The sequence below is a fragment of the Capsicum annuum genome, chromosome 3 (genome assembly GCF_002878395.1).
Source record: "Capsicum annuum cultivar UCD-10X-F1 chromosome 3, UCD10Xv1.1, whole genome shotgun sequence".
In the NCBI taxonomy this organism is placed as follows: domain Eukaryota; kingdom Viridiplantae; phylum Streptophyta; class Magnoliopsida; order Solanales; family Solanaceae; genus Capsicum; species Capsicum annuum.
Genome location: NC_061113.1, coordinates 213,282,768 through 213,295,415, shown reverse-complemented (window position 1 = coordinate 213,295,415; position 12,648 = coordinate 213,282,768). Strand labels below are relative to the sequence as shown.

The 12,648-nt window shown below is 37.9% G+C and overlaps 1 protein-coding gene across 1 annotated transcript; it reads right to left on the bottom strand.

Annotated features, from left to right (window-relative positions):
- Positions 1 to 5,595: 5,595 nt before the first annotated feature.
- Positions 5,596 to 12,630, bottom strand: LOC107863297 (paramyosin). Its single transcript, XM_047409355.1, has 9 exons — positions 12,031 to 12,630; positions 11,675 to 11,875; positions 11,461 to 11,583; positions 10,827 to 10,864; positions 10,618 to 10,726; positions 8,520 to 9,281; positions 7,254 to 8,486; positions 6,365 to 6,513; positions 5,596 to 6,239 (listed from the first exon to the last, which is right to left on the bottom strand). Exons 1-9 carry the CDS (start codon positions 12,094 to 12,096, stop codon positions 5,999 to 6,001), a joined length of 2,922 nt encoding a protein of 973 aa, XP_047265311.1. The 5' UTR covers positions 12,097 to 12,630; the 3' UTR covers positions 5,596 to 5,998.
- Positions 12,631 to 12,648: the final 18 nt, after the last annotated feature.

Genomic DNA, 12,648 nt, shown 5'->3' with positions numbered 1-12,648 from the left:
AGATATGTAAGACTTTTTTGGGCGTTTCTTCTAGACGTTTCTTTATTTGAGAAGCAAGCACACGTTAAACATGTTATGACTGCGAATCCTAATGATGATACTTGTAACTAGAGTACTGAAAGAAAATAGTTTACTGCTAATGATATAATTGGGGGCTCGGATAGTCAAAATTCATTAGTAGGAAATTGTAATAATTCCAAAAATTAGTTAACACTGTAGTTGCTACAGTGTAGTTAGTTAGACAGTTAGTTAAGTAGTTATAACTAGCTCTAGTGGCTTAGCTGATTGAGTAGTGGATTCGTGAACTCTATATAAACATGTAATCACATTTATTTCATTCATAGAAATACAGAAATTACTTTCTTCCCTCTAAATCTCTTTCTTGGTTCTTCTTCTTCTTCTTAACTGTTTTCTCGAGTTAGTTACTCTTTGGACAGTATTTTCGATCCTCGAGTCCATTGAACTCCTGCTATCGAGTAGAATCTAGTATCATTGGTATCAGAGACATCCTTTCCTTGGATTTACGATGACAAAGACAGCAAGATCTTCGGAGAATTCTGCTTCTGAAGTCGTTGAGTTACGAGAAATGGTGCAGAAATTGGCCGCAGATATGGGAAATTTGACAGGGGAAGTTACTACTCTGAAGAAATTGGACCAGGTGGTACTAGAATTGAAGGAAAATTTGGTGAATTCTGCAGAAAATAGAAGGGAAAAATCACCAGCGGGGCAAGATGATCCGTCCAGAGCTAGGCAATCTGAGGAGAGAGGCCACAGGGCTCAAAGCCCCGGCAATTATCATAATCCCCATTCCAATTTTTTGAAGTGGTCACGTATGGAATTTTTGAAGTTTACCGGGGATGATTTACGCTCTTGGTTGTTCAAGATTGAGCAGTTTTTTCCAATGGAAAAGGTCCCTGCTTCTGAGAAAATTACTATAGCCACATTGCACTTGGAAGGTGAAGCAATTCAATGGCATTTATCCTTCATGAGATATCGACAATATCTTCAACCTGAAGGGTGGAATAAGTATGTGATGGCATTGGTGGAACGATTTGGATCTGATTTTGATGATCCTATGAAGGATTTGAAGAAGATTAAACAAGTAGGCATTGTCAAAGAATATCAAGTTGTGTTTGAAAGGCATCTTACAAGACTGAATTTGTCTGAGGAGAATGCAATTAGTTGCTACATTGGGGGATTATCACCCGAACTCAACATTGCTGTCAAGATTACCAACCCCACTACCTTATCTCAAGTGTACTTTAGTGCAAGATTGCAGGAGGCATACCTGGATGTCATTCTGTGTTTAGTTCAAGAAAAATAGATCAGAAAATTCTTAGTAATAAACCTATAGTGCCTACCCCTAATTCAACTCAAGAAAGCTTTAATAAGAACCTGAATAGAAGAAGGTTGAGCCTGGAGGAAATCAATGAAAAGTATACTATGGGGCATAAGTGTAAGATTTCGAAACAATTGTATTTGTTAGAATTAGAAGAAGTAGATGAAACAAATAATGTAGTAGATAAAACTGAGGTGGAAGTGCATGAGGAAGAGGAGAGCAAGTTGGAGCAATCTCAACCTACCGAACATATGGAGATCTCCATTCATGCTTTAAATGAATATTTAGGTTTTAGGACACTAAAAGTGACTGGTTACCATGCTAAGAAAGGGTTGCATATATTGATAGACACCGGAAGTTCTCATAACTTTATAGAACCTGACTTAGTACAACAACTAGGGTGTGTAGTAAGATCTACTAGTCCATAAATGGTTGCTACAGCTAATGAAAGCATGAAAGTAGATAAAATGCCCACCATCACTTGGCTGTTGCAAGGAGCTGAGTTTTGAGCAGATGCTACCCTTGGGATCTTGTGGTGTAGTGCTTGGGGTGCAATCGTTGTTGACCTTGGGTGATATTAAGATGAATTTTAGAAATCTGACCATGGAATTTTGGTAAAAAGGCAGGAAGCATGTACTAAGAGGTGTTGGGAACCTGGTGCAGACTTCAGGTGCTGGCAAGCTGGCTAAACACTCAGGTAATCAATCCTAACTTTGTATGATTCAAGTAATGCCTATGGGGAGTGAACAAATGAGAGGACATTCAATAGATCCTAATGAAAGTGTACCTGAAAATGATCAAGCTTTATTAGATTTGTTGTTGAAGTTTCATAAAACCTAGTGGTCTACCACCTTCTGGGAGGTGTTTGATCATAGGATTGTCCTGCAAGCTGGAACTGAACCCATGAATAAAAGACCTTACAGATACCCATCCATTAAGGACATTATAGAATGCCTGGTGCAATATATGTTAGAACAGGGGATTATACAACCTAGTTGTAGTCCATTTGCATCTCTAGTAGTTCTAGTGTGTAAGAAAGATGGTACTCAGAGATTATGTGTTGACTATAGGGACCTGAATAAGTTTACCGTGAAGAACAAGTTCCCTATTACTATTGTTGAAGATCTATTGGATGAGTTAGGAGGATCAAAAATATTCTCAAAGATTGACTTAAGATCTGGCTATCATAAATTGAGAATGGCTACAGAAGATGTACCCAAAACTGCTTGTAGAACTCATTCAGGCCGCTGTGAATACTTGGTGATGCCTTTTGGCTTAACTAATGCACCTGTTACATTTCAAGGATTGATGAATTTTGTATATCAGAAATTTCTTAGGAAACATGTGCTAAGTTTTCTTTGATGATATCTTGGTTTACAGCAGAACTATTGAGGAACATGTAGTACATCTAAGGTCTGTGTTTGAAGAGGTGATGAAGCATCAATTATTTGCCAAGAGGAGCAAGTGTTTCTTTGGAGTTCAGAAAATTGAGTACCTTGGCCACTTTATTTCATCAAAGGGAGTGTCAACAGATCCTCAGAAAATTGAAGCAGTGAAGAGGTGGCCTATTTATTTACTCTTAAGCAATTAAGAGGGTTCTTAGGACTGGCCGGTTACTACAGAAGGTTCATACAAGGTTTTGGTGTGACCAGCAAGCCTTTAAATGATTTAAGCAAGAACAACTTTCAATGGTCATCCATAGCCCAAGAAGCTTTTGATCACTTGAAGGAGGCATTAACACAGGTTCCTGTTCTTGTTCTTGCTTTGCCTGATGTCAATAAGACATTTGTTGTGGAGACTGATGCTAGTGGGTTTGGAATAGGGGTTGTACTCATGCAAGAAGGGCACCCAATTGCTTTTATAAGCAAAGTTTTGTCCCCTAAGCATGCTGCACTATTAGTGTATGACAGAGAGTTGTTAGCAATTGTTCAAGCTATCACTAAATGGTCTCAGTACTTATTAGGGCAAAGGTTTATAATAAGGACTGATTAGAAGTCCCTGAAGTTCCTTATGGATCAAAAGCTACACACTAATTCACAACTGTTATGGTTGACCAAGCTAATGCCTTTTGACTACTCTATAGAGTACAAAGGAAAAGTTGATAATAAAGTGGCTGATGCCTCGTCAAGAGTCACTGGAGCTGAGTTGCTGGCCTTGTTCATTTCACCTACACATACTGATTTGTTTCAAGCTATTGTTGCTAGTTGGGATGTTGATGTTGATCTGCAGAAGCTCATGACAGACTTACAGCAGAATCCTACGATTCTCAGGCAATTCAGCTGGAGTCAGGGTCAACTAAGAAGGAAGAGTAGGTTAGTGGTTGACAAGGATCCAAATTTGAGAAAAGAAATCATATCATATTGGCATACTAGCCCTTAAGGTGGTCACTCAGGTGTTGAGGCTACATTAAGGAGACTACTTACTCTTTTTTATTGGAAGAACATAAGAGGGGATGTGAAGAGATTCATTCGGGATTGTGATGTTTGCCAAAAGAACAAGTCTAATTTAGATGCATATCCTGGTCTTTTGCAACCTTTATCTATCCCGGATGTGGTATGGTCTCAGATTAGCATGGATTTTATTGATGGGTTGCCTAAGTCTCATGGTTATGAGGTGATTCTAGTGGTAGTGGACAGACTTAGTAAGTATGAATATTTTCTGCCACTCAAGCATCGTTATACAACTCAAACTGTTGCTAAAGCTTTCATGGATAATGTTGTGAAGTTGCATAGATTGCCTGATGCTATCACCAGTGACAGGAATGTTGTTTTCATCAGTTCTTTCGGGCAGGAATTATTCACATTACAAGGTGTTAAGTTGCATACATCTTCAGCATATCACCCCCAATCTGATGGTCAAACTGAAGTTTTAAACAGATGTTTAGAGACATACTTGAGATGCTACTGCAATGAGGATGCATCTAACTAGTTTTCTTGTCTTTCCATGGCTGAGTATTGGTATAATACCTCTCATCATTTAGCTATTCAGACAACACCATATGAGGCTTTGTATGGCAGACCTTCACCACTACATTTGCCTTACCTTCCTGGTGAATCAGCTTCAGCTGAAGTTGATAACACTCTGCTGAATAGAGAGCTCAAACTTCAGTTACTTAAGCGCCACCTTACTAGAGCTAGATAAGAATGAAACAATTGGCTGATGCTCATAGAACCGACAGGAATTTTGATGTTGGAGACTGGGTTTACCTCAAGGTTCATCCCTACAAGCACGCTACTATCACTGATCATGCTTCACACAAGCTAGCTGCTAAGTTTTATGGACCTTTCCAGATCATTAAAAAAGTTGGTCCTGTTGCCTACACTTTGTTGCTTCCTGATTCTGTCAAGATCCATCCTACTGTCCATGTTTTTCTGTTAAATAAATGCTATGAATTGCCTCCCCAAATCTCTTATCCTCCTACTGTTGACTTGGCAAATCCTCATTGTCCTGAACCTGAGCTAGTCTACAAAGAAGGATGGTAACGAAAGGGAATAAGGCTGTTGTGCAGGTGTTGATCAAGTGGACTGGACTTCCTATTGATGTTGCTACTTGGGAATTTGCTAGTGTACTGAAGACTAGGTTTCTTTTGTTTGATCCTTGAGGTCAAGGATCTTTTGTAGGGGGGGAGTACTGATACACAATATTCATTAGTAGGAAATTGTAATAATTCCAGAATTTAGTTAACACTGTAGTTGCTACAGTGTAGTTAGTTAGACAGTTAGTTAAGTAGTTATAACTAACTCTAGTGGCTTAGTTGATTGAGTAGTGGATTCATGAACTCTATATAAACATGTAATCACATTCATTTCATTCATAGAAATACAGAAATTACTTTCTTCCCTCTAAATCTCTTTCTTGGTTCTTCTTCTTCTTCTTCTTAACTGTTTTCTCGAGTTAGTTACTCCTTGGACAGTATTTTCGGTCCTCGAGTCCATTGAACTCCTGCCATCGAGTAGAATCTAGTATCAGGCTCTCAAGACTTCTGATTTTATATGAGACTTTTTGGTAAGCTACTGTTTCACGAATAATATTGAAGGAAACCTGGAACTTAAAAAGATACATAGAATTGATCTTGTTATGAATAATTTCCTCCTCCTTGGCCTTCATGGGTCGGGGGTGTGTGGTTACCACTGCCACCTGGAGTATGTGCATAGATAGACTGATAGCTGCATGCGTAGCATCTGAACTAAAGCACCACGCATGATCATGGTAAAGGACCAAGTTTTAAGCTTGAATAACTTACTTCAAGACTCATATTAGTTCTTCTCTGTTTATCCCAAATAATATCTGCTTTGTACAGGAAAATTGACGTGCTTTTACATTTCTATGATGTGAATAATTTGTGAACAGTATCAACTGATCTTCAGATACTACGTAAAATCTTACAGAAGGAATGAAACCTGGATATACTGCTCTTAAATAATCTAGTAAGTAGACAAATTGTGTTGGCCAAAAATGGATGGAAGATAATGATCAAAAAAGATCCTAACAGGTTTCTTGTCTATGACCTGGAAGACGAAAATTTGAGGAACCGAAGCAACTTATTATTGCCAGGGAATCTGCTTCTTTAGAACGTATTCTCCGCTGCTTGATTTACCTTCTACGGAAGGTTGATTTGTGCAAATCTAATGAGTGAATCATACACCAGTTGAAAAACTGCTACCTCTTTCCACTTTTTAAATTGCGCAAAGCCATGACAAGTTGTTGCCTTTCACCTTCTACCTCTGCAAATTTGAGACTTATTTCTGAATATCTCTCTTGCATTTCCTTCAATTCATGTTCCATGTGTTTGTTTCTCTCAGTCAAGAAAGCTACTTGGCCTCGTAATTCTTCTGGATCATGTGTATTTTGGGATTGGCCATTGGTCATTTCTGCCACTCTTCCTGAATCGACTTCTCTTCTGCAAAAGGAATTTTAAATTTAAGTTAGTATCTTTTTTATCCTTCCACATAACTGCAGTTTCTCACTGTTGATAAATTTGTTTGAATAGATGCATACCAATGATTTAAAGTCCTAGCAGCTTACCTTTTCATATTAGCAATTTGTCTGGATCCATTCTGCACAATTATTCCTTCTGTAGAGCTATTCCCTTGGTGATGAATGTTCTCCCCCACACATTTTGTTTCTCCAGCAACAATACTATCCTGAGTTGCTTCTGCAGGTGGTTCATCCTCCTGTATGTCAAGACCAGCAGTTCCTTTAGAAATATAGTGATACTTTCTGAAGACTTTTTGCGAGTTCTTTTGCTAAGAGAGTCAAAAACTCGAATGAGAATACAGGATTCTAAGGTATAGAAAACTTGACAGAAAATGTCAACGAGTTGGTGTTCAGTGGAATCAATTCCTTATATATGTGAATATGTTACTTAAAATCTAGGTCAATTGTTTAACGGTTTTCTAGTGGACTCTCTTTGTTCCATATGAATTGATAATTTGACTTGCATGAAGATGAAATATATTAGGCTTTAGAAGAAAGTACTAACGTACTAAGAATTGTTAAGTTTGTGTTGAAGCTCTCCAGGAACCTCGAGTTCATACTCTAATACGAACCTGTTCCATGAATCAACACTTGGAGCATGCAAATCGTCTGTGGAGTATCAGTATTTTTAGTAAGTACATCAAAAGCCGAGTATCTAAAAAGGAAGGGTATGATAAAAAATGGGAGAGAATTTCCCATCAACCTGATGAATGCTTATACTACCTAGAAAGGATAATCTGTTTGTGAAAGTCATCATTATTATTCTGTCATATTCTCTATGTTTAATTCACCTCTAGGCATTGAATATTCTTGTTGAAGAAAGGGATACACCTAGAACGTTAAGTGAGGTAGTGTCTTCTGTTTTCAGGTCTTCTACAATGAAAGGAGAAATCCCGTAACGTTTTAATTGTCAAAATTTTTTATTAATGCTAAGTACCTGTTCCTGTAATTTGAGCACCAGCTTCATCAGGTTCTCATTCTCCAACTTTAGTTGATTTGTACTGCATCTCATTTCATCATTCTGTAGGTGTAGCTTCTCTACTTCTGATTGTAAGGTCTCTTCAATTTTCTTTTTTTGATCCACTTCAGTCCTCAAGGGAATTAATTCCTCCAGAAACATTTCTGCTTCACTCCTCACTGAAGCTAGCTCCCTCTCCAATTCCCTTTGCATGGTCAATTTTTGTTCTACCTCCATTTCAGCAGTCGATTTTTCCATTTGTTCCGCATCACATCTGACTTCTTTCTGCTCCATTTGTTTGCAGTGCGCTGACTTTGTTAGATTTAGCCTTCCTATCTCCATTGATGAAGCTTTCAGCTCAAGAACTTCTCTTTCATAATGATCTTTTGTTGAATTAAGTTCTTCTTCAGATTTCTGCAGTAATTCCTCCAACATTTTGTTCTCCGCACGCAAAACATTTGCTTCCATCATTGCATTATTGGCCAGTTCTTCTTTCTCATCGATCTTCAATGTCATTTCATCTGATAGCCTTTTTAATTCCTCCTGAAGTTTCTGAGCTGCCTTAGCATTACTCCACCTTGCCCTTCTCAATGCTTCCTCTGCTTTAATCGCCCTCTGCTCCTGCTTAACTTTGTCTTGGGTTACTGCTTCCAGATGTCCTTCAAATTCCTGTGACTGCATTTCCAGTTCTCTCTCCAGCATTGAAACATGTGTTTCAAGTTCGTTTGTCTTATCCAATGATTTTGAATATTGTGACGTTTGTGTTTTCATTTCTTCCTCTAGTCTCTCTACCTGAAGTTTAAAGTGCTTTACAGTGGCTAAAGATTCTGACTGTTCTTGTTGCGTTTTCAGCTTTTGCAGCTCACATTGCTCTAGGTTATGATTAATATCGTCATTTTCCTTTTCCAACTCTTGGCAATAGCTTTCAAGCTTGTCCCTCTGTGCTTTCATTTCATTGCTGTCTTTCTTGTAGACCTCTATTTCATTTTCCAATTTAAGGCAATGGCTTTCAAGCTGGTCCATCTGTGCTTTCATTTCATTGTTGTCTTTCTTGCAGACCTCTATTTCATTTTCCAACGCTTGGCAATGGCTTTCAAGCTGGTCAGTCTGTGCTTTCATTTCATTATTGTCTTTCTTGTAGACCTCTATTTCATTCTGTAGTTGTTCATTTGTCTGCTTCAGTGCTTGAGATACATCAGCAATTTTAAGCTCCTTAGCTTTTCTATCTTCATTCTGATAAATTGCCTTAGCTTTTCTATCTTCATTCTGACCAATCTTGTGGTGGGTTCTTTCTGCAACGGCCTCCAGCAAATCCTTATTGGACCTAACTTTTTCGGAAAGATACAAAATGTCCTCATCTTTCTGGTCCAACATTTTGTTGAGGTCTCTTACTGTAAGAACCAATTCCGAATTTGAGTCTTCTGTTTTTTGCAGCTTCAGCATTAATTTGCTATTTAAATTCTTCTCTTTCTGAAGTTTATGCCTAATTTCTTCTAATAGGCCTGCTGAATTTTTGTCATCTGCTCCCGAATTATCTGAAATTACTGCATTCACCTCATCTGTATATCTCAGCCTAAGTTTCTCATATTCGATTTTAAGGACATCTCTCTCCTCTTTTAGATTGGAAATTTGTCTAGACTGTTCCTGTGCCCTTTTGGTCTCTTTCACAATTTGCTTTCTGAGTGTCTGTAGTTCTATTTCTGACAATTCTGCCTGATGCTCGAGCATTATGACCTTATTCTTAATGGACTCAAAACTGTTATTTGAAGTTTCTTGGGCAGTGTCTCTCAGAAGGTCCTCCTCTGATTTGTGTGTTGTATCAGTTACACTCCCATCTAAATCAGAGCCAAGCGAGCAATCTGTGGACGATCTCTGATGTAGATGTCTTTCAAGCAGGTTAACTGCATTTTGTGGGGTGAACTGTTTTGCAAGACTGTTTTTTGGTTGAGGATCCCGTGGGAGGCTGTTTTGCTTGGAATAATGAAATGTTTCATTCAACTCTTCATCCTGTTGAAGAAAAACAAAAAGGCTTAATTGCAATTTGTAGCTATGAGATACAAATAGTTTCTGTGAATCATGAACATGTATGAAGTGTTATTCTATCTGACTATGACAACACTGGCAAGATGTATCGAAACCCAGACATTATACGCCACATTTGATTCTCTCCTAATTATATATTTGATTGCCTTTGTCATCTGCATTTTAGTGTCCTCTCAAATGAGTCATGAAATTTTCTATTTGGAAATATGTGAAGTTAAAGTATAAGGATAGGGGATCTGAAAATGATTCTAGCTGATGAAAAGAAGACATAACATAGAAAACCATCGGTGAAATAATACAATACTAGTGTATCAATAAATATATTGTTGTTACAGATTTACCACGTTCCCATTTTTTGTTGTATAAAATTTCCAAAAGTGTTTATAATGGTTTTGGCAAAACCCATCACATGAGACTTTTATTCAGATTCTTTTACATGTATTGGAAAACTTAAACCAGTCCTCTTTCTTGTAACCAATGTTCACTCCACAAGTGAACCTCAAACCAGTTACACATGTTGGAGGATGTAACGATATTTCACAACAGTTTGTATAGAGGTTCCGATTCGATTCGTATTGCCTCTAGATCATTTATAAAGAGCAAAAGCTAAGAACTATATCAGAAATTGTGTTACTGTTATTTGAGAAGTGAATCTTTACAGTGACAGCCATGCCAAAAGGTTTTTAATTCCAAGTCTGAGGACTTGACTGAATCATTAAGCTGTAAATAGAGAGGCTCAATTCCCAAACTTCGCTGTTCCATATTTGTGTTCTTCCCAATAGTATTTCTTAGAGTGGGTTAGAGTCCCACATTGGTTAGGGGACTGATCATTTGCTTATATGGACTTGGACAATCCTCCCCTCATGAGCTAGCTTTTGGGATTGAGTTAGACCCACATATCATATCTTTTCATGGTTTAGAGTTAGGTCCATCCATAATTGGGTTCTCCTGGTCCACGCTTTAGGCGTGGGCGTGAAAGTGGGTGTTGGAGTGGGTTAGAGTCCCATATTGGTTGAGTGGACTGGTGGTTTGCTTATATGGACTTGATCCTTTCCTCATAAGCTAGCTTTTGGAATTGATTTAGGCCCAAGTGCCATATCTTTACGGTATTTAAATAGGAATTGCTCTAAATTCTTTTTATTTTTCCTCCTTAATCCAAACTATTTGAGTATGTCTTCTCTACAGACTCAAAACTTTAAGCTCCACAAACTAGGGCCAAAACGGTGTATATGTTAGTACATTATACTTCTGTATGCAGTGAAATGAAGAAATGCAAAAGTATATAAATATGAAACCTTACTTCAGTAGATGTACAATGCCCGTTTCCATAATGGCCATTGCTTCCTAGTTCTGCTTCAAAGCTTTGATCTAGAGATTCAGTCCTTGAAATTTCACTATCTTCAGTATGCCTGAGATTATTTTGTTAAAACTCTACTTTAGTATCCAAATTTGTAGATAACTGAAGCCATGTTGATAACAAGTTTATTGTGGCGTTGAATGCTAAATTACCTGGTTTCCTGAGCTCCTTGCATATTCTTTACTGCGACCTGTTTCAGATGTATATCTTAGAATACCATAGTTAAACATAAAAGGATTTTGTTTACTTTGTTAGAATAATAAATGGACTTTGAGTTTATTACAACCTCAAAGCTTAGCTCATGAGGGGGGAGGATTGCCTTAGACCACATAAAGAGACCACAACCCATTTCCTCAACTAATGTTGGACTTAACCTCCCCCACATGCTCTGGACTCGCTTGGAGCATGGATTACGGGGACCTAACATTGAGAGACACAATAATAGGGGTTGATGGGTTTGGCTTTGATACTATGTTAAGAAATGGACATTGAAGCAAACCCACTAACAAAACTAGCTCATGAGGGAGGTTGCTTAAGACCATAACCCATTCCCCTCAATCAATTTGGGACTTAACAGTTGGCAAACATTATGACAAAGTTCTAAGACCATATATTTTTTGTTTCCTTTCCCATTTGAGGTGTCAAGTAAGGAAGTCGTAAACCTTGTTCAGTAGTCATGTCACAAGTCCTCTACCACCGGAGAGTTTGTATGTATGTATGTGTGTGTGTGTGTGTGTGTGTGTGTGTGTGTGTGTGTGTGTGTTATGGAGAGGAGAGAGGACATACATGCAAAATCGCGCCAGTCTCCAATGGCATTAGGGGTAGGGATACTACTAAGGTTTCAGTTGCCTCTACCAAATCTGCAAAATCAAGACCAACTTCTCCCAGAAAGCCTGATTTTGATGATCCCTGAGATGACATTATGTCTGTGAGTAGTGAGCAAATTTTCCAACCGAAAGGTGGTCAGAGCATACATGGAGATTGCAATTCTGTTACTTACAGATGCCACAGCAAAGTAGTAAATGTTTTGTTTATATTTTCCTGTTTTTGTATCCGTGACTAATTTCACTGTCTCGTAAATAGGATTTTCCCATGAGCAGGTCCCTTCAATAATTGCTGCTTTTCCTAGTCTCACTGTCGGCTTTCCAGCATCTGCCGGAGCTACTGAAATCATCAGTTTTTTCGCTTTTATCTGAGGGACCTGAAATCATCATCATTTAGAGATCGTAAGCTGGGTGAGGTTAGATTCTCAAAAACACTTCAATAGCTTATATTGAGTCAAAGCTTGCTATATGCAGTTAACAGCATTTGAGAAGAAACTGAAAAAAGCAATTTTCAACCATCCTCTTAGCATACCTGTGTTACTTGAAACTGCATTTGGAATACAATCTTCTCCTTTTTCCATTTTGAAGACTTGAACATGATTGTTAAATCAGAAAATGAATTTGTTTGGCCTTTCTTTGGGATCTGAAAAAGCTGACTGTTTCACTTAACTCTGTATTTGGTGTTTCTGATTTGAAAGTAAAGATATTAATCCTGTCCTCTAGGCTCTCGTAGAAGGAGGCAGATGCTTTGCTTGGTGTCCAAGTTGAAAGAAGAAAGGAAATTGAATATAATACAATATGCAATGTGAGTATCAGATAACAACAGCTAAATGTGTCCTACTTTTTTGAGTGCATAAAAGAAGCAATACTTTTATTTTAGTTGAAGTAAAGAGATCATGAGCAAGTGCTTTGCTATGACACAGCAATACTTTTATGGCACAATCTTGTCTTCCTTTTCTTTATGCGGGACAGTCCAGACTGTCACTTGAGTAGAATAAATTTTTTTCCATGAAGGTCAAACTACTTTTCGTCTTAATTTTCAATGTTAGGAAGTGACCTAAATTTTTGCCCAAATGATGCAAAGTTTGTAGTTGTAAAGCGACCTGTATTAATACCTATAGAATTTGATCTTTACTCAATATTCAATAAT

Bases quoted from the DNA above. Each gene is read 5' to 3' on its own strand.
- LOC107863297 (XM_047409355.1), bottom strand. From the start codon at position 12,096: ATGTTCAAGTCTTCAAAATGGAAAAAGGAGAAGATTGTATTCCAAATG. The intron at 8,487-8,519 runs GCAATTTATCAG...AGAAAAGCTAAG, and splicing joins ATGAAGATAGAAAAGCTAAG to GAGCTTAAAATTGCTGATGT. The intron at 6,240-6,364 runs GTAAGCTGCTAG...TTCCTTTTGCAG, and splicing joins CAAATTGCTAATATGAAAAG to AAGAGAAGTCGATTCAGGAA.